The sequence below is a fragment of the Pelodiscus sinensis genome, chromosome 6 (assembly GCF_052426305.1).
Source record: "Pelodiscus sinensis isolate ZL-2025 chromosome 6, ASM5242630v1, whole genome shotgun sequence".
NCBI lineage: Eukaryota > Metazoa > Chordata > Testudines > Trionychidae > Pelodiscus > Pelodiscus sinensis.
The window spans coordinates 53,189,586-53,216,542 of NC_143057.1; the positions used below are offsets into that span (position 1 = coordinate 53,189,586).

General features: G+C 40.9%; 1 protein-coding gene across 7 annotated transcripts in view; it reads right to left on the reverse strand.

Annotated features, from left to right (window-relative positions):
* The window catches only part of GRAMD2B (GRAM domain containing 2B), a 65,619-nt gene that overhangs the window by 6,828 nt on the left and 31,834 nt on the right, over positions 1-26,957 (reverse strand). For all 7 annotated transcript variants that reach the window (XR_016349886.1, XM_075931926.2, XM_089779279.1 and 4 more), the window contains 12 exons: positions 22,940-23,062; positions 20,592-20,679; positions 19,051-19,117; positions 17,190-17,293; positions 11,877-11,972; positions 10,868-10,939; positions 10,683-10,763; positions 9,534-9,645; positions 4,991-5,113; positions 4,712-4,799; positions 3,883-3,987; positions 333-426 (listed from right to left, as the gene is read on the reverse strand). Coding sequence is in view for 6 of the 7 variants with exons in the window: in XM_075931926.2 (XP_075788041.2) it covers positions 333-426; positions 3,883-3,987; positions 4,712-4,799; positions 4,991-5,113; positions 9,534-9,645; positions 10,683-10,763; positions 10,868-10,939; positions 11,877-11,972; positions 17,190-17,293; positions 19,051-19,117; positions 20,592-20,679; positions 22,940-23,062 (1,153 nt within the window). In the remaining variant the exon portion in view is untranslated. The remainder of the gene's footprint in view (positions 1-332; positions 427-3,882; positions 3,988-4,711; positions 4,800-4,990; positions 5,114-9,533; positions 9,646-10,682; positions 10,764-10,867; positions 10,940-11,876; positions 11,973-17,189; positions 17,294-19,050; positions 19,118-20,591; positions 20,680-22,939; positions 23,063-26,957) is intronic.

The following is a 26,957-nucleotide window of genomic DNA, read 5'->3' on the forward strand; positions in this document are numbered from 1 at the left end:
TCTTCAGCAGAATAAATCACTGGAGGTTGAGTGTAATTAAATTGCAATTGATTCCTTGAGATCTCATAAGGAAACACTCACATATGCTGACACATGTGCTTGGGCTTAACAGTCAATTTATGCCATTGTCCAAAAACTGTCTCACCTCAGGAAGGTGGTTCACATTCTTCCAGAGGTGCTGCTCTAAGATCTACACAAGCAAATCTGGGAGGGTGTAGTGCTTCCGGCAAAGACAAATGTCAGTGATTTGACAAGCACCTGTTGTGCTCATCATGTATCCTGAGCTCTGGGCATTTAAGTGTTGCCTAATATTATTCATCTCAGTAAATTACCTTTTCCAGTTTTATGAGGTTAGCTGTTAGTTCATCACAGAAGGCTTCAGCATTAATTTGCAGATGGGATCCCAGACCTCGTTGCACAGGCTGTCTGTTAAATAAAAGAATGAGATGTGAAGGAGAAAAGGAAAGATGAGGACATTAGAAATTTTGCATAGTGAGCAATGAATGATTTGAATGGGAACATTGCTAGTATGATAATTATTTAGCACAGTATTTCTGTAATATCTTTTGTGCCCTCAAACTGCATTTGACTAGTTTAACAGAACCAAGATGGAAATTCTTAAGTATTTTATTAGTAAAAGTATGCTTGCTTTTTATGACATGGATCAAAACAAATTAAAAAGAAAAGTGTAGAAAGTGCTCATTAGAATCAGTCTCTCTTCTTTAAAAGTTTGCCCACATTGGAATGACCCTCCCTCCATTATCAAAGTCGTTTGATAATGCGAGAACAGTCTCACACAACTCTAAATAAGGGAGGAAAAAATCAGTGTCTGAACAGCTTTTCAGACATTCCAGTTAAGGATGAGGCATCATTCTCTTCCTACTCCTTTAAATGAATAATCTAGAGCATAATTCTGCTCTCTGATAGATACATACTGTCTTTACGGTCAGTACAAGCTGAGAGCAGAATTGGACTCTAAATGGTGCAATAGTTTTTCTAAGTGACTTAGAGTGCTTTGTCGGGGAACTGGGCTGTCATGGATGATTCCTGCGGGAAGATGGAGTTAGAAGTCTAACACAGCTCAGTCCAAGAGATTGGTTCCTTTCAATACTCTGCAGACAGGCCCACCCATTCTGGTTAGGACTCCGCCTTGTGTTAGGTTTTGCTTTGTGTTGCTTTCTTTGGCTGCTTGTTTTTCAGGTGGTGCTTCTCCAGCTGGATGACTATGTCAACATTTCCGGGTATAGCACCTGCTGCTGCAGGTTTGCATTTTGTTTTACAATTAGATAAACTATTTTTGAATGCTAGATTAGTAAGATATGTAGTCACACATGGAGAGAATGTAGCTGAATGTAACCCTAAATAATCTGGTCACTTTCCCCCATTATATCCACCTATGAATACAAGTAGCAATGGTTTTGGTGCAGTGACTAGGCATTGTTCTATCTGAGCAGATAAATGTTTTTTCTTTAAAAACACCCACAGGAGGTGCTAACAAATGAGGACTGGAGGGGGACTTGATGGGGTAATGAGGAGCAGGTCCTGTGTTTGCTTAGGTACCTTAGGATGGTCAATGAGTTGCTTATAAATATACTGCTATGTATCTCACTGCCTTTTTCCAAGGATGAAGAATATTCATTTGAAGGGGGCAAAGAGTTAACCACATTCTCCACATACTACTCAATTTTGTATTGCCTTTTCCATTAACTGAGGCCATTGTTTTGGGGTCTGGGAATCTATTTAAAAGTCACCTGAAACTCCAGATGTGAGTTTACTGGCGTGGTATTTGGGACTGTGCTGCTAATGGCCGAGATTAACCAGCCAGAGGCTCGATGGGGCACTCTTGAACTCTTGTTCAGCATACCCAACTGGAAGCAGACAGAATAAACATGATCTCTTGCAAACAGCTCAAGTATTGAATACTACCTGAATACCAATTGGCTGCACTAGAAATAAGTACTTAGATCTGACCTCTTGTGTTTTTAGTGCAATATAGACATATTAATATGTTTACTAGTAAGTAAACATAAATATTCATGAGTTAATGTAAATATCAATAACCTAATCCACTAACAAAATTACTTGTATTTTCCTATCTACTTTCCCTTTGCCCCATTAATATACTTAGTAGTTTAAAGCTAGGTCTGTGCTTAAAAGTTTTGCTGGGAGAGTGAAGTCTCCTAGCAACATAACTATACTGACATAGTCTTAGTGTCAATGCAGTTATGACAACAAAAAGTCCTTGAACTGATATAGCTTATTTTAGTTGGAAAACTGGTGTCTGATATCTGCAAAAAACCCTCTCATCATATATATATAGTAGCCCAATGTCTGAGTCTGTAACACTGAAATGCTGGCTGTTCCCTCTGGGCGGCGCTGTTGCCTGAGTCACGTCTTTCATCTCCCACCTTGGTGCTTGGCTGACTTCTGCGCTGCTCAGCTGGGCCACCCCGGGGGAGCAAGCGGCCGTTTGGGCCCTGCGCTCCCCATGCAGCACAAGTGCCACGGTGGGAGGCGAAGGGGGGCGGGGTGGTGATGTACACAGCCAGGGGGCGGGGCAGAAGTCAGCCAAGCGCCATGGTGGGAGGCGAAGGGGGGCGGGTTGGTGACGTGCGGCGTGACAGCGGCTCCAGGCCCTGCCCCTTGTCCGTGAACGTCACTGCTCTGCCCCCCTTCACCTCCTGCAGTAGCGCTCGGCTGACTTCTGCGCCAATCAGCTGGGCCACCGTGTGGTAGCAAGTGGCACAAGTGACCATTTGGGCTCCGTGTTCACCATGTAGCATGTGGAGTGCGGAGCCCAAATGGCCATTTGGGCTCGATGGTCCCCCGAGTGAGAGGCAGGAGGGGGAGGAGAAAAGAGAGAGACAGAGCGAGAGACTGGAGGCTCAAAAGAGAAGACCGACATGGAGGAGAGACCTGAAAATCCCGTTTTATGATGGGCTAATTGGTTAGTCTATAATAATCTATGTGCCTAGTAATATATAATTATTACTAGGTGCTAATATAATTATACCAATATAGCTACACCAGCAAACCCCTTCTTGTGTAGATCAGGCCTAAGTCTATGAAGCAAGAAAACCCCTACTGGGGACAAATCTTTCCCCTGAACTAGCTCTGCAGGCTGCTGCAACAAAGAGAGAGGTTAACTGGGCCACAAGGATCATGGGAAAATTCCCCTAGTGGACGCACACCTCATAGCAGACATAAGTGGTGTTCATTTCCAGTGGTGAGGGCAAGCCTATACGGTCCAGAACTATGGGAGTTCCAGCCTTCTCTGAATTGTGTAATGGTCTATAAGTGGCCCTCAGAAGGCTTTGGCTGCTCTAATTTATGTTGCCCATGGCCAGAGTAGCTCAGATTGAGGGAGTAATTTTTTTCCTTTCCTTTGTGCTGCAGAAAATCAGGGTTTTAGATCAGTAGGATGGGTGTTTCTTGAAGGTAAAGATAGCCCAAACCTTCCGGAACCCTCTTCCCCACAACGTACATGCAAGTTTTAAAGGGTCTAAAACTATCCAGATAGCTCCTGGAAATAAACATTTCTACTTCAGAATAGCCAGTGTCAGTGTTCTGCGGAATTCAATTATGCCTCTTTGAAGGGAGGGTACAGTATTACTCTAGATTGTACCATAATATCCTATGTAAACTTTACTTCCAATTAACTGAAATTTGCTTAAATTCAGGTTATACCCGAATTGTCTCTAAAGTACTTTTATCCCAATGCTCCTGAGAAACAGAGAAAGTTTGAGAACTGCATAGCCTAAATTGCTTGTCAATTATCATGAAGTTTTGAAGACAGGTTCCCAGCAGAGCTTAATGCCTAAAACAGAGGAGAACTGTATAGCCTAAACTGCATATTATCCTTTATAAATGTTGCCTTCTTACTCATTAATATGGGAGTCAACAAAGGAAGCCATGGAGATTAGCCGTTCCTCCAGAACATTGATTTTATATCTCATGTAGAGGGTAGAAACGACAAGGACACAGACACTGCAGGGGAAAAAGAAAAATAAGTCATAGAACAACTGTGCTAGTTGGGACATACTATCCTCATATAGATGTATCCAAAAGAATTTGGCAATATTTAAAAATCAATGAATAAAGTTATTATTTGTACACTGCAAAATTCTTAGGGTGGCATTTTCAAGCCACCTTAATACGTGGCATTTCCAATTTATCTGGGGCCTGCATGTTTCAGGCAGCTTTGAAAATCTCATTCTTAGTGTCTACAGCCATGCCAAGTGTTATCTGGAATGGACATCCAAGTAGTGTTATTAAACTTAGCAGTCACAATCACCTTAGAGCCGAGATGTCCAATATGATAGCCACTAGCCACATGTAGCTATTTGGCCGGTTGAGTATGGCTAGTTCGCTATAGCAGTAGCCACTATAGTGGCTTCAGAACTGGTTGGACACCATGGCCATAGAGGGTTCTACTGGGCATAAACTCCACCCCTACTCTAGAGCCCTTTTTTGACCCAGTTAGAAAGTTCACAAGAAAAAGTGTTTTTCTGCTGGTTATTATACAGCAGAAAAATTTTTTACTATAAAATTATATTCCTGGTATACCAACAAAGAGGAATGAAGAAACCCTTTTAAAATATGTTTCTAGTTTTACTTCGGTGCAACACCACTGAAATCAGCAATGTCATGAGACTGGTGTAATAAAGGCAGGGGAGAATCTGATGGTCTTGGTAAGGAATTGTTCACTTACAGAACTGCGTAGAAAATAAGTATGTGGTTCAAAGATAACAATCTGTGGGACTTGACTCTGTGTAAGAATCCAGCGTCTCCAGCATGGCCTGTTGTGAGAAGCAGAGTTATTTTAATCAAACTGGACTGATGTAATACAACAAAAGACTTCACAAAATGTGGGAAAGGATGTAAACAGTGAAGGACAGACACCATAATGATGTAAATTGGTTTAGCTACCTGGACTTAAGTGGAGCTAAACCAATTTATACCTGCTGAAGATCTAGCTTTGGTTCTTTACCATTTCTGGGAACGTTCCTGGCGGTTCCTTCAGGCATATGTTTACTGTGTATGTCTGTATGGATAGACTTTGCTTCTGCCTTCAAAACTTTCAGATGAGTCTGGGTCTCAATGACATGGTAATCTGTCAAAAACAAGATTTGATTATAAAATTAAATGAAGCACAAAGAAAATGATTATGGTCAGCTAAGACATAGTACCCCCAAAATGATGATTTGAAGGGAAGCCCTTCTGGAATCTGGATACTGGTGGCTTAATTATAAAATTTCTCTTAAGATTTCATTACACTTTGCATAGCAGTTCAACATAAATTTTACAAGCTAAAAAAACCCAAAAACTATTCGATCTGCAGTAGCAAAATGCTTTGCTATAGTGTATTCAAGTTTCAAGCTTCTTTGGCACGTTTCAAGTTAGATGGTAACTCTCGTGAGCTTTGCAGGTTATCAGTGAAGAACACGTACAATTACTAGACACAAATTCTATAATACTCTGAAGTAGTGAGCCAAACCACTGCACCAACAATATCACGAACTTTAGGGCTTTGGATCACTACTACTTAAAAGCATAGCTCTAATAAACACATTTTGTTTCTAATACTCTAAAAAGTGGCTCTCTTTATCTTTATACAATTAAAGTGAATATGTTGCTCTTGCAATGGAATTCTCACAAACTCTGAATGGTTGAATTTTAAGAACTTGGATGCAGGCATTTATTGGGTGGAGACATAAGTGTGTCCGCTATTATTTTTTGTTGGAGGAATGCAAAAAGAAAATATATATTTTAAATGTACTACTAAGACGGTACAAATGAATATTTAGCCCCCCACAAAAGGTTTCCTATATTATGAGTGGGAGTGAAATGTTGTAGGATTATTAATCCTAGAACTTGCCCTTTTGAAATCAAGAGGACTGAAAATAATAGGGTTTTATGCCAAAAATAGCAAGCTATTAGGTCAATGTGACTAAATCACAAATCCTGCCCTTAGTCACATGCTGAAGTGATTGGCCATTCTCTTTGACTGCCAATTTATTTTCTTGGGAATTGCACGATGGCTATATTTAAGAATCCAATTTAACTAATCATATTCTGTTTAGGTTCTAGGAACATACCGATAATGGTGGTATCTGAGTATGCTGCAGAGATGCATTAAGCTAAGTCTTTTAAAATGGGATGCTTTGCTTTTACTTATGAAGGCAGAGTAGAGAAAAGAACACTGAATAGAGCAGTGAAAGGAAGCTCTAGTTCCTGCAGGAAAGAATTCTGAATTCTTGAAGCAGTTTTGAGCATGCAAGTATTAAAAAAGTTGGCCATATCACTGGGGGAATATAGCTATACTGCCACAGAGTTAGGAGCCAAAAAGGACATGAGTTCAGCGGGTGGTAGCAACACAACAGTTTTGTTGTTGCTGCTTTCTATCACAAAATAATCATTTTCAGAAACCTATTTAGTAAACATGAGTGAGGGGGAGGGGGAAAGGGTATTCAAACTTGGTGACAAAGTAAAAAGCCCTACTAAATTAAACCTAACCCAATTAGTAGATTCTTAGATTCTAAGGCCAGAAGGGACTATTGTGATCATCTGGTCTGACCTCCTGAATTGTATAGAACATACAGTTTCCCAAAAATAATATAGGCATTTGAAGTTACTATTATTAAAATGGCTTTTCTTGTGATACAGATAGTGATTTGGAATTGCAAGATAGAATGCCCCGGGGTGGAGTAAAATAACATTGTAAGTATTAGACTCTCTGGACATGCTGGTCCATATTGTGTACCTTTACTTTGGTACACCCCCCTACTGACACTATTGCAACACAGCAGATTTTTACCTTATTTCTTTAAACTGCACAGACTGAAACTCTACTTTTCCCATTATAATTAAAGAAAGCAACAAAGTCACCTCCACCTCCCACCCTCCTTCTGCAATGTTTTGGGACATCTGGTTACAGAAAGCAATTACATCAAGCAAAAACAGGGCTAAGGAAGGTTAACTTTGTATATATAAAGACATATCAGATACTGTTCAGAGAACCTTGAGTGAATATGCCCAAAGCCAGTCTTTTCTAATAAAGTGGTGGAAAAACAGAAACATTTGTAATATTTCCCAAGGCTTCAAGAATAAATAGCTATTGTTTTGTCTGTTTTACACCATGACACAAAAGCATCTATTTACTAATATGTGATAAAGCAGGAATTCAGTTGTTGCTACTTAACATACTAAAACTGAAAATTAATGCAGTACACGCTATGTCATGAACTTACCTGGTTTCTAGGACAAAGGCACGCAAATCACCACAGTCACTCTAAGGGTACATCTAGATGATGTTCTTCTTTCGAAAGGAGATATGCAAAAATGCCACTAATTTGCATATCTTCTTCTGATAGCTTTTTCTAAAGCAGTTTTTTTCGAAAAAGAAAGCAGTTTACATGCAGTTCTTTAAAAAAACAAACCCCTTTTTCAAAAGAATCCTGTACACCTCCTTTTTTAAGGAAGAAGGGTACTTTCAAAAAAGGACTTTTTTCCCAAAAGAACCATGTCTAAACTGCTTTCTTGTAAAAAACAAAAAACAAAAAAACCACGCTTTTGAAAAAGTGATCGGAAGAAAATATTCAATTTAGTGCTGAATTCGCATATCTCCTTTTGAAAGAAGAACGTAGTCTAGATGTACCCTAAGTGAAAAGGAAATATAGGTTCCCAATTCTAGGAAGAAAGTTTAATATCCCCAACTTTGCAGACAGACCCAATTTCAGCATGGGATACTGGGATGGCTTCCCTGAGTGCCAACATTAAGGGGTGTCAAGTAGGGGTGCTAGATATCATGTAATTGAATAGTCATGAAACCGCATGAAAACGTAGTGGTTACATGACTATTTGATAGCTCCTGGAAGCAGGGCCAGCAGCCAGTGTGCTCCCAGCCTCAGTCAAGTATAGCTGGAGATAGCACTGGTAGCACCTTTTAAGCTGGCTCCCCCAGCAATGGCTGTTGCCTGCCCACGCCCTGCTACCTCTGTAGGAGGCAGCAAGAGAAAGGGGGCAGGCAGGTCACAGAAGCTGATATGCTCAGGGAGCCGGCTTGAAAGCCGGCTCCCTGAGCATATTGGCTCCAGCCTACCCACTCCCACTCTCCACAGTGCTGCCTCTCTATCAGCGTGGGGGGAGGCAGGCTGATCTGGTGCTTGTGGGGGGAGGCAGATGGATCTGGTGCAGGTGGATCTGGAGGCAGGTGGATCTGGTGCTGATACAGAGGCAGGCAAGGCGGGGAGGAGGAAATGTGTGTAGTCGACAAGATCAACCAATAAGCTCAGGCTTATCGGCTAATCAAGTAGTCATCTACATGATGTCATCCCTGGTGTTAAGTTAAAACATTTGCGGGCACGAAAAATATTTTGTGTCCTGGACAACAAAACACATAGGGCCCATCACGTTCAAAGACCTACAGTTTAGCTTTACTTACACTAGTATCTCCATTTGCTCAATGGGTCTACTGCTGTGAGTAAATACATATATCCACCCGACTCATTTTTTTGTTTGCATTATCACAATCTTAGGAAGACCATATTTTATTATGTACAATTGTTTATTACATACAAAAAGAAAAAGGTTAGGAGATGTGTGTTTATATGTATATGGATTTATTTAGACTCCAATCATGCAAACAAGTAGATGAGGGATGAGTATGGTGCTCAGACTATAAGGGTATGTCTACAGTGCAACTGGCAAGGTGCTTCCCAGTGCAAGTACACAGACACATACTATCCCTACTTGAGCAAGTGTGCTAGAAATAACTGTAGCATGGGTAGCAGTTTGGCTCCATTTAGAAACTGGATCATGCTTCTTCTTGATAGACTACTGTGCTCAGTTCTGGTGTTCAGATCTCTGAAAGGTTAGAAGATTGGAATGGGTTCAGAAAAAAACTACAGAAATGATGCTTCAGGTATATTTTTCACACCTTGCAAGAGTAAAGCAGTTTGATCTATTAACATTGTTTTAAATATGCTAAGAAGTATCTATAAGTGCCTACATGCAAAGAAAATTTGTGATAGTAGAGAGCTTTCTAATCTAACAGACAAAGGCATAATGACACCCTGTTGGCTAAACACATCTACACATCTTAATTTATCCATCTTCTGTCCTTTCCTTTTCTCAATTTGAACTACACTTCAGGAAAATGTGGTGTAGAATTTCATAGCATGATACTTTCTCTCCATTCATAAGTGCTTTGATGGGTAATGTTCATATCTATAGTCATTAGCATCTGATTTAATGTCTATTGAAATGAATGGTGCAGTTCACATTTCAGAACCATTGTTTCAGGCTGCCAGCAGATTCCAGATGATGTCTTTGCCTTGATGACACTTGGATTATGTTCTGAAGGTTTTCATCATGTGAATATTTTTAAAAAAATGAAAGCTGAGACTCTGGAGAATAACCATGATGTCCATCTGTACTCCCAAGGCTAATTTTATATTATATGACCTTTCCCCACACTTTGGGAAACACCGCTCTAAATATTTTCAGTCTTAAAACATTGAGACTATGCTGACCTTGGAAGTGTTCTGATTCAGGGGTCTGAGAACCAGTACTGCTAGATTCTTCCAACTCTTGTCTTTGATGGTGCACTATACCATCCAAATCCGAGTAATCTTCATTGAAATCCTAAAGGGAGAAAGTAATGAAAGAGATCAGGCAAGTCCTAAGATTATGAAGATTAGTTGTTTTTATTTCATTACTTTTTGGGTTATCTGCACCTTAAATCTGTACCAACATCAGCAGAAAATTTAAAGGAGTCATTCTACTGATAAAGAATTTGTTATAGCCATAGCATGAACTATTTGGTCATTTACTGCAGCATGTGTCAGCTACTGAAGAGCAGCAGCTTTTTTTCAGATCAATGAACTGACCTGGCATTTAGGGGAAAGATTGCAAGCACTAACTTTGAGAAGTCTGTTATTCTGCCTTCAATGGCAAGGGTAGTCACTTGATGCAACTCTAAATTAGTACAGAGCATAGAGAAAGACTGGCTGCTGGAAACACAGGTATGTGGAAAGGAAGAAAAATGCAAGTCAGTGCACAGCCCACATACAGACAGGGGACACACGTGCGAGGACACCAGGACTCACAGGGCCCCCAGAGGCCATGGGTGAGAGGGGCTGGTGGTGGCAGGAAAGTGGAGCAAAGTGGCCTCAGTTTGCTCTGCTCCACTGTCAGTGAATTTGGGGAGTGGCCAGACCCCTCCCGCTGGCACCAGACCCACACTCCACTAGTCCTCTGGGCTGCCTTGGTTTTGGGACAGAGCAAGGGGGCGGAGCAGAGGCAGGGAGGGTCAGGGCCTGGAGCAGAAGGCGGTTGTCCCAGGGAGCAGAGCGGAAAGGGGGGGGGGGGCGGGTGCACATGACCAGTGGCCCCTCCAGATCCTCCCTCACCAGTCATCTCTACATATACACCTTAATAACTGGCATTTTTATATACTCAGAGCACACAGACATCACATCCATTTGTGCATTATTCTTGTGGAGAGAAGACTGTTTCTATGTTGGTATTACCAATGGCTATCTTGCTGGTCATTCAGAGATTTCTGAGGTGACAGAATATGTATGTGACAGGCTTTCCTTCAGTTTGAAACACTAGAAGAGTTTGGACAATATGGAATTCAATTAATGGAACTTTATGAAAAACAGGATGAATCATCTTACCAAAGTCAGGGTCATAGGGCGATCGGCCCTGAAGCTGTTTTCAGCAGAAGAAGGATTGGTACTGTTGTCAACACTTTTATCCTGAAAGCCAACATTTTAAAAATTATTAATTGCTAATCTTGAAAATAAAAAGCAGTCATAAAGACCATAACTGAGCTGCAGAACTTCACTCTGTCAATACTTACCTCTAAGTGACTACAGACAGATTTTAATAGCTTATAGGTTGTGTCTCTGGAGAGCAAGGAGACAAATATGTACTGAAAGGCAAAAATAATAATTTACATAATTTTCGTTTGAAAAGACATTTTGCACAAGCATCATCTTATCAATTGCTGGTTAAGCAATTGCTTTCTAAGGCCTGCAGATAATAAAAGACAGGCCTACAAGATAGGAAGTAAGAACACAGTTTAAGAGTTTTGCAAAGAAATGAGGACAAGGCCTATATTAAGGACTATATATTTCCCCATCCCACTCACGTATGTGTGGGAAAAAAAAAAAATCAACCTTACTTCCCTCACTTCCTTGGTCAAATTATACTGAAAATCTGGCCCCTTTCTTTGCATGGATATTATAGGAGTTCACAGGGATTTTCCCCCCCACATACAACAAACAGGAAGAAATAATCCTGAATGCCCATATAGGCTGCTATTATGTTGTAATGGAACTACATTAGGTTATTACTGGCTGCAGAGCCAGAGGTGCTGTAGGAGGTGAGGTGGCTGATTCACTAGATGTCACTTTTTCTTTTAAGCCCTGCTGCCAGTGGACGGGCCTTTCTACAGCTGTATAAAGGTTCCCCCCCATATAGGTTCACTTCCTTAGCTGTTTTAGCTCTAGCCTGGATTGCCATGTAGTAGGACCATAGAGAGCTACTGGCACCCTGCTTCTCTATGTCCCCCTCTTCTTCCACTACCCTGCAGCATTGCATCTTTTGTGGGCCCCAGGGGAAAATGGTACTCTGGAAGGCTGAGTACCACAGGACAGGCAAGAAGTCCTATTAGAAGGGTGCTTCAGGCTGCAGAGTTGGTCAAATCCTTCTGGGTTTGATTTTGAGAGACTCAAAAATGGTCACATGGGACTGGTCTGTGCCTTCCTAGCTGACCAGCCATTTGGCAGCTGCTCCCTCAAGATTCCATTACAACAAATACTACGCATAAATAAAGCAAGAGAGGTCAAAAACCATCCCACACTTACCCGGTCAGTGAGTGTTGCTATGACCAAGGCATTTGGCACCAGAAGGGCAGTTTTGGTTTTCTTTATTAATGTTACCGAGAGCGCAGGTATACTAATCTGAAATGAAATCATCACATTCTTAGCACGCCAAAATAACAGAATACTTAAGTCACCTTATTGGGTATATACAAGCAGCAGTTCATGTGAAAACCAAGCCACTAGCATAGCTCAAGAATGTTGAAACAGTAGCTTATCTGAGGACTTCTTTTCCAAGGCCCTGTTTTGATTGTTACCAGGCCTGCTGATGTGATACCAGAGGAGGGTAGGAGAGGCGGCACAGGAGGCAGTTGCCTAAGGCCCAGAAATTTAAAGGGAACTGGCTGGTGGGCCCAGAGCACTCTGGGTGGCTCTGAGGACTGTGGGGGTAGGGCCCCTTGCTCCGGGTAGTGCGGAAAGCTGGCTGCCCTGGCCTTGCCCCTTCCAGGAGTGCGGAGCTGTTCCTCCTCTTGCTCAGGGACTTGTGGAAATTATCGGCATTCCTGATTTTTACACACAAAAGATGTGGGCTGACGTAAGGAACTCTATTTTTTGCTTCCACTTAAGTGTAAATGTTAATTCATCAGCTATGTTTTATTCAAAAACCTGTGTAGTATGAAAGAAATAAAAGCAACCTCCCCTCTTTTCTGGGGTCTACAGTTTTCAGAAGAGATATGAATTTATTCTAAGTTTGTAGAATATCTGTTCAGGAAATAGCATAAAACATAAGAATGGCCATACTGGGTCAGACCAAAGGTCCATCTAGCATAGTATCCCCTGTCTTCTGACAGTGGCCAATGCCAGATGCCCAAGAAGAAGTGAACAGAAACAGGTAATCATTAGGTGATCCCTCTCCCATCATCCATTTCCATCCCCTGACAAACACAGACTAGGGACACCATTCCTACACATTCTGGCTAATAAGTATGGATAGATCTAACCTCCATGAAGCTAGGCACTACAGCAGACTCTACTTAAGAAAAAGAAACATTCCAGAACATAGATTACACAGCGCAAAGAAACATATTTCAAACTCTTTCCCACTATTTTTATAGAGCCTAGTTTGTGGCAAGCAGATGAGTAAACACTTCAGATCTTTCAGCATAACTAAAAGGGTTTAGGCCACCCATGCTAAATATAAACACATCTCCAGGCATGCTGTCCAGCCTTTTTGCAAATACACCTGCAAACTATGCTTTATATAAATCAGTACTTTCATTACTTTTCCTTCCTGTCTTGTAGCTCCATATAGCTTCATTAGTGAAAGCATATGCTTGATCACAAAGTTTGCTTTCTAATGAGGACTTCTCTTAAGTTTCAGGGTGTTTTAGTCTAGAAGTTTGCTATGGGGCCCACTTTGAAACCCCATATTACTAGAGAGTGTGTGAAGAGCAGGCTCTGTTTCCAATGAAAGGCTGGCTGGCAGCAATATGTGCAGATGCGATGCTTCATGCTAGACAGATGATGGAATGGTCATCACCCTGTTAGCATTAGAAATGTGAAATCCAGTGTAACTGGTTAACCTACTAACGGAGGGGATGGTCCCCTGTGACAGGCCAGAGCGCCCTGCAGACCGGAGCTGTTCAGCCCACCACAGACAGATGCTGCTTTGACCATGATGCTGGAATAGCCCCTGCCTGCAGTGGACCTCCTGCGGGGCTGGAGCAGCTTCCTGGCCCTGGCAGGCTGGGGACTGCTCCAGCCCTAACCGGTTAACCTTAACTGGTAAGCCTTACCTTAACGGTTAACCAGTTCAACTTTCACAGCCCTTGTTGGAATTCCAGTTATTTACACTTCTGATTCATACAGAGTCCAGAGAGATGTGGGAGATTAGGATAAAGGGAAACCTGTCTAAAATTAGTATTCATAATACTAAATTGAAAGCATGTAATATTGCAGACTAATTATAATAGGTTGAAATAAATCATTCCATAAATAAAGTTTCAAATCACCTTTTAGTTGTTGGTTTCTATTTATGAAGGGTCTTTACAGAAAGCAGCACTGAAACATGAAATGGAGTCTCATTGCGTTTTGGCTAACACCCCCCCATCATCACAGATGATTTTGTTTAGCCAAGGTATGGCATTTTGTTATTCAACTATTTTAGGAATGGCTAATGAAATGAATACTCTACCCTCATAAAGCTAGAGAAGGGATCAGGGCCACTTTGATCAAAAGCCATTGGTGGTAAGTTTCTTGATAAAGAGAGAAGTTTGAATCAAAGCTTTAAGTTCAATCTCTCTCTCCCCTCTTCTCCCTCCCCTGCCAGGTTTTGGAAGGCTGGGATCCAAAGTTTGCAATACTGGCCCACCTCCAGTTCTCAGTTTGTTTATTTTGTATGTTTGAACTTCTCTTTGGCTGGCTTACTATGCTGTTTTCACTATGCTGTTTTCACATGTAATGTATCTCACCCACTTTAAATCACTACTAAGAATAGTTTGCCTTCCTCATCCTACTTTCTATACCTTTACCGCTGGAACAATTTGTATTGTGGGGTGCTGAGAGCCATTGAACCAAACTGTAAACCTGGAAACAACTTAATGCCAAGGGGTTTAAAAACTCCCTCAGCACTCCTAGTTCTAGCACCTATGCCTTTCCCCCTTGTTTATATCATATGTTGTATAGTTAGATAGTAGAGATTTATGAACAGGGGTTTGTTTGTAATATTTTTCTGTAAAATGACTGTCAGCACTTTTCAAATTAATGTATTTAAATAGATCAATTAAAATATTCTGCAAACTTAATAAAATACAGTCATCTCCTGCATTAAAGTTTAATGTTATTTCTGCTGCATACTATTTTGGTGGCCAATATTAGATTATTTTATGAAATACCCATTTCCTACGCAATTACACCAGCAACTGTTTAACAGGGAGACTCACTGGAAGACCATTCCCCTTCTATCTGGCTGTGCTATCCATTTGCAATACTCACTGTCCAGACTAGGATTGAAACTATGGGTAATTTTGGGGAAAAAAACCCCCTACAAGTGGAGAGCTACATAGTATAACCCAATCTAATGATTCAGAACTGTGATTCACTCTTGGGAAAATTTATGATTGCTGCCCAACCAGAAGAGGGCCTGCCCCCACAACCAAGATGTGGCTATCAGGAGAGCCACCAGGAGCAGATTTGCTAAGTCTTTTGAGGTTTATCCAGCATTGGTATAAAAATCTCTTCCTTATTAAACAAGTAGGGCTTTGGGATCTGGACTTCCAACACTCTTGTCATCTGAGAAGTGGGTTGTACACACGAAAGCTTGTGATACCATCTACATGTTTTGTTAGTCTTTAAGGTGCTACTAGACTATTAGTTGTTTTTTTAAGTAGGGCTTTGCAATTCAGCACAAATCAGTCATACCAGAACTCGCCATCTGTGCTTCATACTCTGAATAACTGTTTAGTTGAAATAGCTACTTTTCTCAGGGCTTAAAACAGTACGACGTTATAGATACAGAGAGTTTAGAGACAGAAAAGATCCATTAGACTGTGTAGTCCAGCTCTGTCATAAGAAACGATTTCTTATTGAAAAACATTCCTGTTTTCATTCAGTCTTGTTCCTAACAATGGAACATCTATGATCTATTACATTATCCTTAATTATATTATTTTGCCTTTTGTTTGTGGCACCCAAGAAATGTTTGTAGGCTTATCATGCACCCATACAGGTTCATCAGTTGCTTCTTGGCAAGACTACGAACAGTTAAGTTTTTTTCTTATAAGTCAGTCCTTCCGGATTCCTAATCACCAATACTCATCTCTGAAGTCTTTCAGTTTCTCAAATCTTTCCAATAATCTAGTTGCAGTTGCATCACAGTCATTACCGAAAGACTGAATTGACCCTTTGAACTATGATGTAATGCTTCTGTGTATTACATATGTAGTCCAGAAATCATACTGATGTATTTTGAAATCTGAACACATTCCTAAATGTCTAACTTCTAAGTCTGTTTCTGCATTACTGACCTCCCAGGTTTGTCCCTCCCATTGAGCATGTGAACATTGGATTATATTTCCTCCTGTATGTTAGCGTGCAAATTTCAAAGCTGAACTTCAGATTGGGTCAAAATCTGCCACTGTTATCTGTGCTGAATGTTAAGTTACTCTACAAGCAGTTTCATTAATTTCAATGGATCTATTTGGCCAAGGAAGGTTCTACTCAATGAGCAAGGGTGCCAGAATGTGACCCTTTTGTTAATTTCAACTTCCTTATTTATTCTACATGGCTGTTAAGCACATTTCCCCATTCATGTCAAATAATTTACTATGACTAATGCAATCTGTTAATTCACAACAAAGAATAACTCAGTTACTTCAGCCCTGCAATAGAACATCTCGCAAATGCAATAAGCAGTGGACAATTTAACATTAATCGTTCTTTAAATTTATTTAATATTCTTAAAAAAAAATCTCCAAATATTGGAGGTGTTCTATTAAGCCAGGCCTTTGATCAGATTTCCTTCCTGGGCTGCTAACATTTTAATCTGTTTTTTTAAGTCAGTAGATATGGCCTTGGCACCCTAGTAATTATATAAGGAAAGGATGTGCGTATAAACCTGACTCTCATTCAAGAAAATGTACAAATATTTTACACATACAGGCACAGTGTCCCCACTAAAAAGAACAACCCCCCAAAACTCAGATACACAGATTCATATCAGTGGGATCCCAAGAACTAGAAGTCAGGTCATAATGCATTGTCTGTATTTACAGTGTGGCCCAAGAGGGATGTGGAGCCATCACAACATGGTACAACAACAAGCAGCAGCTAGACTAACTTCAGATTTAATGAAAGTCGTTGAGAACTCTTTCCCAAAACAACTAGTATAGGTGGCAGGTGAGTCAGTATTTCTACAGCTCACTGCCTTCCCAGCAGACCCTCAGGCAAGAATCCAGAGCACTGGATCCCTCCACATGAGGAGTAATAGCAGTGGTAGGGAGAATCTGTTTCTCCCACCTTCCAATAGCTCCTCAGCTCCCAAACCACACTCTCCCTGCCAACTCAGCTTCTCATCTTTTTCTCCTCCTTTCCTTTCTATTGCTCTCCTCTCTTCTACTTCTACGCCGAGTGTCCCTCCAGCCCCTCTAGATTTTGTAACACAAGTAAAATGTATACACAAACATTTAAAAAAAAAATCAGATATGAAACTAACATGATGTGGGCTTGTTACTACCCTGGTCACTGTATATTGTATGCTTTCTTTACCCCCTCCCCCCACTTTGTCTTTGTGAGAATTTCTACAACTCACCAAGATGCCAGAGAATTACACTGCTGTTTGCACTCAGAGATGCTACTAACCTTGGTGTCTTTACCAAAGACCTTGGAATGGAAACAAATCCAGTTTTCAGATATAAATAATTTTCCTTGGTACAGAATTTCTTTCTGCAGAGCACAGGTAAAACCTATAAACACAGACATATTACATTATTCAGCACCTGCAGCTAAGATTTAGGGTTGCCAGTTTTGGTTGGACATATTCCTGGAGGTGTCATCACAGAATATAATCTTTTTTAATGAAAGATTATTTAATTCCTGGATACCCCAAAATAATTCTGGAGGGTTGGCAACACTAAGCTGAGCATAGGTTATTTAACCCTCCCCCAAAACCCATGTGCTATTCATAAAAATAAATACATTTATTGTGTGCACTTTAAACGGTTAGCTATGCATAGAAAGTCTTTAGAGCTCCAATCTGAATAGGTTTGAACTCTGATAAACCTTCCAGTATTAAAAATGAATCGTAAATGGGGATGAGCCCAAAGAGTTAAGAATTCTTCAGAAAGTTCTGAACATTCTGAACTTAAGTGTTGAAGAGTATAGTAAGATCTACAACATGAAAAAGCTCCCAAGGATACCTTACACAGGGTGTGTCTAGACTACATGCCTCCTTCGACGGAGGCATGTAGATTAGCCAGATCGGAAGAGGGAAATGAAGCCACGATTAAAATAATCGCGGCTTCATTTAAATTTAAATGGCTGCCCCGATCTGCCGATCAGCTGTTTGTCGGCAGATCGGGGCAGTCTGGACGCAATGCGCCGACAAAGAAGCCTTTCTTCATCGGCACAGGTAAGCCTCGTGAAACCAGATTTACCTGTGCCGATGAAGAAAGGCTTCTTTGTCGGCGCATCGCGTCCAGACTGCCCCGATCTGCCGACAAACAGCTGATCGGCAGATCGGGGCAGCCATTTAAATTTAAATGAAGCCGCGATTATTTTAATCGCGGCTTCATTTCCCTCTTCCGATCTGGCTAATCTACATGCCTCCGTCGAAGGAGGCATGTAGTCTAGACACACCCACAGTGACTGCCACTTACTTCCTATAAACATATTTTCTTCACTTACAGGTTACTACATACTGAAAACAAGAAGAGTTCTTAGGTGTGTTAGCCAGTTCTCTGTTTAAAGCCATTAAATACAATACAAATCCTGAAGGTTAGTCCAAAACCAGATTGAGAGATGCACATTTAAATAGGATTTTCTCTGTTATAGCTACGGAACAATCCCGCCTCACTCATTTGTGTAGTGTATGCTGGTCACACGCTAAGTTGCTATTCCTTCTTCTAAAGTATTGTGCCACTCTGTATATCTTTTGTGCTCTTCTTGTATATTTTGAACTGTTAACGTTTTTATATATTGTTTTAACACTGCTCATCTGCTACTTCTCTTACCAACGCCTGAAATTTAAAAGGATTCAGCTTGATCACTGTGTATTTCCAGGTAAGAAGACACAAAAAGTTTGCCAGAATTTTAAAAGTTTTACTAACTTGAATGTCTTCCAAATAAACTAGCAATTTGGTCAGTTCTCTATACCTCTATTACAGGTTTGGGTTAGTATTAATCAATAGTAACCAAGTAGAAAGTGTAAATCTTAGTTATTTCTATTTGGAACTGCGGAATAGCCAGAACACAGATTACGAGTCACAAAAATCTCCTGACAACTGTAAACAAAGGAATGATTGTTTAATTCTGCAAGATTTCCTCTGGAACTAAGTAGATGGAGGAACAGGTCTTAAGTATAAATTCATGCAGCTAAAAGACTATTATTATTATTGTATGTAAGAGAGATGTTTGTTTACAATAGTGGATTTTGAATAAAACAGCTTCTGTCATGGATTCACTTTTCATTCTGGGACAGATAAAACAATGATGTGGTACTTACTTTGCTTCAGTGGCTCTGTAGTTGGGACATCCAGAAATAGCTTGTGATAGTGAGCATTTGCCTTTAACTAAATTAAAACAAACAAATCAAACACAGCACACATTTTGGCTACTCCTTCATTAAAATATATTTCCTTCCCTTACTTTAGCATCCTCTGTGTGCTCATATTGTATGGTGATTAGTGCTAACGAAATGCAGATAAAGGAGTATTACACACCTTTTCCTTAAAAATGCAACAGTTCTGGAAGTTAAAAATTGCCTCATAGACAGTGTTCTCTGTAAGCTGCGCACCAGGGGGTGGCCGCCCAGGAGTGAATCAGGTGCTGCTCAGCTAATTGGCAGAGTGCCCACAGATGGCAGTGTGTGTTTCTATTGGTTATGAGCATCTGCACATGCCTCTATGCTCATAGCAAAATATATTCCACCCATGGATGGAAAAAATTTGAGGGAACATTATTTATAGCTCTTCTTTTAAATGCCCTTAGAGAAGAGAGCTTAGTATTTTGTTTGTCCAACCTTTATGCAACAGAAAGTAGCAGTATTGAGAGAGGTACAGCCAAACTGAGATTTTCACTTAGTCCTCCAGCTCTGCAGGCTGGACAATGCACTCGATAACAAGTAGGCATTATTTGTAACTCTGTAGTTGGAGTTCAATTTTCTTCTATAGCTGTACCATCTAATTACAGGGGGTCTCAAACTCCCAGCCTGTGGGCCATCCCCATCCCTGTTCCAAGCCTGGCCCCTTCCCACCACTGATCCACATTCTCTCCCCCATGGCACCCCATTCCCCAAGAACATGGCTTCTGGGATCATCAGGATCACCATGGTGGCATGAGGTTTGGGGAAGCAGAATACACTCTGCTGTTGCCGTGGGAAGTATGGGCAGGGGGGAGGGGGAACGCTGTTGCCACCCCCGCATCAGGTTCCCCCCCCCCCAGTGATCCCCAATGCCACATCATCAGGGCGTGGAATGCCATTGAGGGAGAGGGCGAAGCAATAGCAGGAAGGGGTGGGGATGGGACTCCAGGATTGAACTGCACAGCTGCTTCGGCTGGGGCTGGCCTGTGGGCTGGGAGTTTGAAACCTCTGATCTAATGTGATCTCAAGAAATCCTGCAGAGCAGAAGGAACAGTAACACTATTCAACTCTGGGGGCCAAAAGCACCCAAACTCCAGCTTAAAAAGAGGACAGCAAACAAAAAGCTCAATGAACATTTTAAAGTGAGAAATAGACACTCTAGAGGTTGCCACGTGAGTGTATCTTCACCAGTAGGCTGATGTGATATAATTAGAACATTACACAGGGTCAAGGAAGAGAGAATGTCCCATGGGTGAACTTTCCCAAAAGAATGTTCCTTTTTCTCAAATCTGTCTGTACTTAGTAGTATGGGTTCACTTTTGCACTTAGCATGTTTTACGCAGTCTTAAAAGCGCTGGGCAAGAAACCAGTGGCAGTGCACAACCATGCTGTTATTGGGCCAGGTAATGGTTTAGTAAAGTCATTTACTCTAACCAAACCCACACGTGTTATGTCTGCATTACCTGATTTGAGCCATGTTTTTTCCTTTCAATCTTGGCATCAGTCTTGACATCTGTTGTCAGTAGGGGACTGTCCACACTCATCTTTGTCCTGAGCATAAGAAAACATTACTAATTTCATGCTTAGTGTCATTTCACTAGTTTTGTTATCATCAGGATGTATACTTCTGTCTATGACCCACATTCATCCTTTATTAACTTTCATTCTTGTTCTTCTGTCTCTTGAGGACAGCAAAACAGATAAGGACAGTTAACATCAGTTTCAGAACATGCCAGGTCTCATAACTCAGTGAAAAACATTTTAACATTAGAGGGAATGTTCATTTGTTGTTTGGAATAAATTAACTCCTGCTAGTTTCTTTTGTATACTTTGGTTCACGTAGGCAAAGCCTTATAGGTTTTTCTTTTGGATAGAAGAACATAAGGATGGCCATGCTGGGTCAGAACAGAGGTCTGTCTATCTCAGTATTTTGTCTAACTGCAGCCACTGCAGAGGTTTCAAAGAGAATCAAGAGAATAGGGCATTTATCACATGTCTATTCCCAGCATATGAGAGTCAGAGCCTTAGGGATACCCAGAGCAAGAGACTGTATCCATGGTCATCTTGACTAATAGCCACTGATGGACCTAGCCTGTATGAATTTATTTAATTCTTCTTTTAACCCAGTTATAGTTATGGCCTTCATGATGTGCTTTGGCAGTTAGTTCCACACAATGCACAGTCCTTGTATTTGTTTTTAACCTGCTGCCTATTCATTTCATTTGGTGACCCCTAGTTCTTGTTTTATGTGAAGTCATTGTATGTGTCATTTGACATTTTCTACTGGGTTTAAATCTTGAATGCAAATCTGCAGATATCTGCTTTGTATCCATGGGTATCCACATCCATTAATGTGGATGTAGATATATATGGCTAATTTTTGCAGGTATGGATAAGGACACCAATTTTGTATCTAGAACCCTGCAAATCTGCAGATATCCATGCAGGAGTCTAATGATATTCTTTCTATTAACCCTACACAAAACACTATACAGGGTCTTATCCAGTAAATTTTTCCTGGGACAGAGATGCCTAACCAGAAACCTTCAGTCTACAGTGGATATTCTTGAACTTCCTCAAGAGTTTTACATGAAGAAGCAGGGAAAACGCAATATGTGCAAGACTACTCAAAAGGCTCATGTGTCTTTGCCTTGTAAGCAAATCTGTGATCCTAGGTTGGTTGTTGCATTGGTCATCTAAGGAACAGACAAGATGAAAAGGACATTAGGATTTGCATCCCATGGTTGTGAGCGAATCATCTAGCTCTTTGGGTGGGATTGTAAAACCATCACAGCCTTTGTTTTATAAGAGTTATTGGTATTCCCCTGCAACCCAAATGCTTTGGATTTAGCATTTTCATAAGACCTAGTGTATATACTGCTACAGAGATTTCTGTCATTGAACCCTGTTTCCCTAAAAGAATGATGTGATTGACAGGGTGGAAAGATTTTTACCAGAGGGATCCCATACTGGGGTTCAGCTATACCTTTATCATGAGCAAAGGACTCTACAACATAGTACTATGCCAAGAGTCATCCTAGAATCAGACACAGCTTGCACCCCAGTCTCTCCCTGTTCTGCAACAAAAGTAACATGCACCAGGTCTAGACCTATGCATTATGCTTCTTCTAGTATGCCAATAGAGCTAGCCTAGCTGGTGCATAGAGGGGCCCAGAAACACTGGTTCAGCATGCTACACATAGGCACCCATTCCGTGAATGCTTGGGGATGGAGCACCCATGGGAGAAAATTAGTGGATGCTGAACACCCACCAAGGTCCTGCCCATCTTACCTGCTGGTGGCTCCAATGATGTACTGAACCCCTGCCATCCTGGAGCTTTCTGAACAAGTACTGAGGAGATGAAGGAGCGGGAAAGGGGTGTGCTCAGGGGAGAAGGTGGGGTGGAAGCAGGGTCAGCGCAGGGGCAGGAAGAGGCAGACTGGAGATAAGGAGTTGGGGGAAAAAGAGTGGGGTAGAGTAGGGGTAGGGCTTGGGGAAAGTGTGGAGTCAGCATGAGGCCTAGGGCAGAGCAGGGGGTCAAGCACCATCCCCCTCCCCACACTACCTACCTCATCCTGTCCTCTCCCACCTCCTTGTATAAGAGGTTGGCTGTAGGCATCCCAAGGAAGCTGCTCTTTCCCTGAAATGCTCCTTTCTGCATTCCAGTAGCTGGCCTGAATGTCTGACACTCCATTATTCCCTTGTGCAGCTGCAAAAACTGGGCCACAATCTGGATATTAAGTGTATTAAATATTTATTTTCTCACTAGTTTCCTTGGATGGGTCTCAGCAATTTTTTATCTGACATTACCTGGCAGCCCCAACTTTTTTCCGGTCATCAAAATATTCAACCTCATTAGAAGGGGTCTGTGGCAATACACTGGGTGATTTTCCTGCCTTCTTCTTTTCCTCTGCACCATACTCTCCATCTGACCTGCAGAGAGAGGGAGAAAACAGTCCTCGTTATCTAAGGATTCATACCAAGGGCAAAAACCAAACTGACCTAAGAAGGAAAATTGTCCAATGTGTACTTCAATCATTAATTATAAATGTTAACATATAAAGATTTTAACAATAGTCATTCTTGGATCTTTTATCATGCTTGGGAAAACTAAATACCTATCCTCCATGCTTGTTTACCTAGAACTTTAATCTAGTTATCTTATTTCTGTCATACTAACATATGAATTTAAAATATCCTCTAGGTCAGCTAATATTTACATAGCATCAATCACTGTAGTATCTAAGTACCTCTTCGAAAATTTTTATAGTTTAAAAATTGACAAAAAAGGCTCCCCGCCCCATTAAAACCTTTCCATGATGAACATTTCAAAAAGTAGTCTCATTTTCTAGGATATAGCAAAATACACAAAGTGTGGCTATAAAGCCTGATCAGGGCATATTGTAGAGCCCACCAATAAACTTCCAAGTTAAAGACAACAGTAAAACAACCAAAGAGTTTCAAAGACTTTATGAGGTTGACCCCCCATTCATCATTTGGAGAAAAAAGCACCATTCTAGCCGAAGGATAAATGTCAAACCTTTCATATGAATGTCAAACTGCTTTGTTTTCCTAGAGCAGCGTTCAGACATTGTACTTATAGCAACAGCTCTTATAATCCATGTAACTGGGAAATTTTATGCTTGGCAGTGTTATCAAAATATGAGTAGAGGTAGATTACACTTTAATGAAAAAATGTGACTGTGTCCTAAACAGTTATTTAGGCTACATCTATACTGCTTCCTTCTTGCGCAAAAGACTATGCAAATGAAGCACAGATTAGCATATTGCTGCACTTTATTTGTGTAATTAATTAGGGGTCATTTTTGCACAAGAGGCTTTTGCACAAAAATGGCCCCTCATTAATTATACACATTAACTGTGGCATTATGCTAATCCATGCTTTATTTGCATAGGCTTTTGCACAAGAAGGAAGCAGCATAGACCTAGCCTTAGTGTTCTGGAAAGAATCTCCAACCACAGACTGGATGTCTCCTAAACAACATGATCTGCACTATTGAAATTCTAGTAATGGGGGGAAATGACCAGAAATGAAAGGGCTACTATTTCACAGTGATAATGTTTTCAGCCCAGCTTTGGTTCCAAGTAGTAGAGGAATAAATCTAAACTAAAAGAGTGTTTGGTGCTTAACAGAGTCAAGTAGTACCAGTAGAGTTAGTATTTTTTAAATTTTCTAATGAACCTACAACCTGTATGTCATACTCAACACATTTGTTATAGCGAAATAGTATAAAAGGAAACAAGTTAAAGCAGAGTTCCTGAGATCCTCTTATCTGGAACCAACTAAGTCCCCTTGACTCTCAGTCACTACTTACTATAAAGTGTTTTTATTCCATTTTATTTTGAATGTGAAGAAGCATCTATCAGGTTTACAAAGGTGACCTATGTCACAATACACGGTCTGTGTTTAATAGCTTGCGTATAAAAACGGAAATCAATTTCTCCCATGGCAAACATGCATACTTCCACACTAATTAAGTTATGTGGTAAATCAATTTAAACAAAAACACAAAGTCCTTTGCAAAATTTTCCCTGATTCTCAATGCTATCCTAGATGTTTTCATATACATGTGCTCATGGGTTGAAGTCTAAAGGCAAAGGAGTAAGCTGTCAAAACATCTGTATTTTTAAACCTCTTCTCTCTCTCCCCATCCATTGTTTAATACTGTTCCACCTTTAAAAAGTATCAAATCAACTTCCAAAAGACAAAGTAACAATTGAGGGCAGAGTTTAATCCTGTGGTATACATAGTTTTTAGTTTGTTGGTTAGATTTTTTTAATTAAGCCACCACATACATATCTTATTTTGGGAATGAAGTTCTAGAAAGATTAGACATTGCCGATAAACAAAAAGGAAAAAAAAAAAAAGAGTAGCAAAATGATGCATTTGTCAATATTATCTGCACTCCTTAAAGGTGGTCCTGGATAACTCCACTTTACAAGGACCAGTCAGTGTAGTACTTATAGAGCTCTCTGCAATTTTACAATTGTTATAGAAAATGGTAACCACAGTCCTGACCATCATCTTGATCATGACATTACACAATGTAACTTCAATTAAAAGTTTTGTTAAGATATTTTAATTACTATCCTCAGATGAAGGCCTTACCATTCATATTAGCATAGGCCTTCTCAGACAGATTTAAACTTTCATATTTTTATTGGGAATTGCACAAAGAAATAAAAAGTGTCACAGTCTACGTGATGTTGGCTGAGTGAGGTCATTGCAAAAAACTCTTCCAAACTTATCTCATTCTCTCACCTATCAGCTAATTACCAAGGTTTATTTGATAGGACACAAATAATCTGGTTTATTTACACTGGCCTTTGTAAATATGAATGCTTGAGAGAACACGCACCTGTTGAGCAACGCAGTCCCACACCCAGTGAATTTAACGCCTGTGAAAGAGATACCAAATTGACACTTGCTGCCGAAAATTCCATTTACTCACAGAACAGCAAGTTTCCATACTGTTGCACAAGCGTGTGTCAGTTTTGTCCGACCAGACATGACAATTTTCAATGACTGCTATTTCAGGTTAGATCTGCAATCTAGAGGTGCTGGATAGCACAAAACTTCCACTTCAAGAACTCAACCAGTAATTGTATTTAATTTGAAGTTCCAATAAGCATGAACCTCAAAGAGGACTTTAGTCAGGCCCTGGGCTAGCCAGGGATACTCCCTCTCATTACAGACCAGGTTTGGCTATCTTAGGGGTAGAGTAGAAGGGCCTAGAGGCCTTTTAATCCCTCTTTATGATGGCTTCAAGAGATAGTCAAATGTCTGCCACTTTCCCCTACAATTCTTCAGCTTCTTGGGAACTGTTACTTGGAAGAGAGGAACATAGGCCTCTTTGTTAGTTTTGGAGCGTGTGTGGAGATGAGAAGAGACAAGCCTTCCACCCACACTAAGAGCTTCTGAATTCATGGTACTCCTTAAATTTATGTAACCCTTCACTGGATTTAAGATTGATGTTTATATTACTGCCATGTTGAGAGTCCCCATTGGGAATCAAGGTCACACCAGACTGACAGACACCAGACTGGGCACTGTAAAAAGCGATCTAAAAATGTTACAGTGCTGCTTAAAGAGAAAATTGACAGAACTGAACTAGTGACACAAAAAACAGGGAGGGAAGGATAAGGAACAAGGAAATATTATGCAGTTATTCAGATTTCTCAAAGAAATGGCCCCTTTAAGAAACGCTTTCCTTTTGAGGCTTTTTGGCCAGCAGCAGCCTACCATCTTGTCTCCCTGTGCCAGGCCAGATAGCTCCCCTGCGGAACTCAGTAAGCACCCAGGATTTTCGCCTCCTGGCCAGGAAAAAAAAATCTGAAAATACCAGACATCTTAGGTGTCTTTTCTGAAACTTTCTTTTTTAACCGGACAGGAGGCAAAAATACCGGACTGTCCGGTTCAATACCAGACACCTGGCAACCTACTCGGGGGCCGTGGCATCTGAACAAATGCACATGACATGTTTGGTGCACAAGAAGAAAAACTCATGCTGTTCATGTATGGAAAATCTTAGAGGGAACACTGGGGCATGCTTGGGGGCAGGGGTGGGGGCATGCTTGGGGGAAGGCGTGAGGTGAGGGTGGACCCTGGGTCAGAAGAGGGGGTTGAGCATCCCCTGAGCCCAGAGGAAGCAGGCACCTGTCCTTTAAAACATCAGCAGTACTGTGTAATTTCTCTGCCATTTCAGGCTCCTTAGACACTGTTGCACCTTGATCCAGTCAGTTCTCTGCCTGTGGCACATAATAGTCCAGACTCCTGAGAAGCTCCTTTACTTTGGTCTCATTTCAG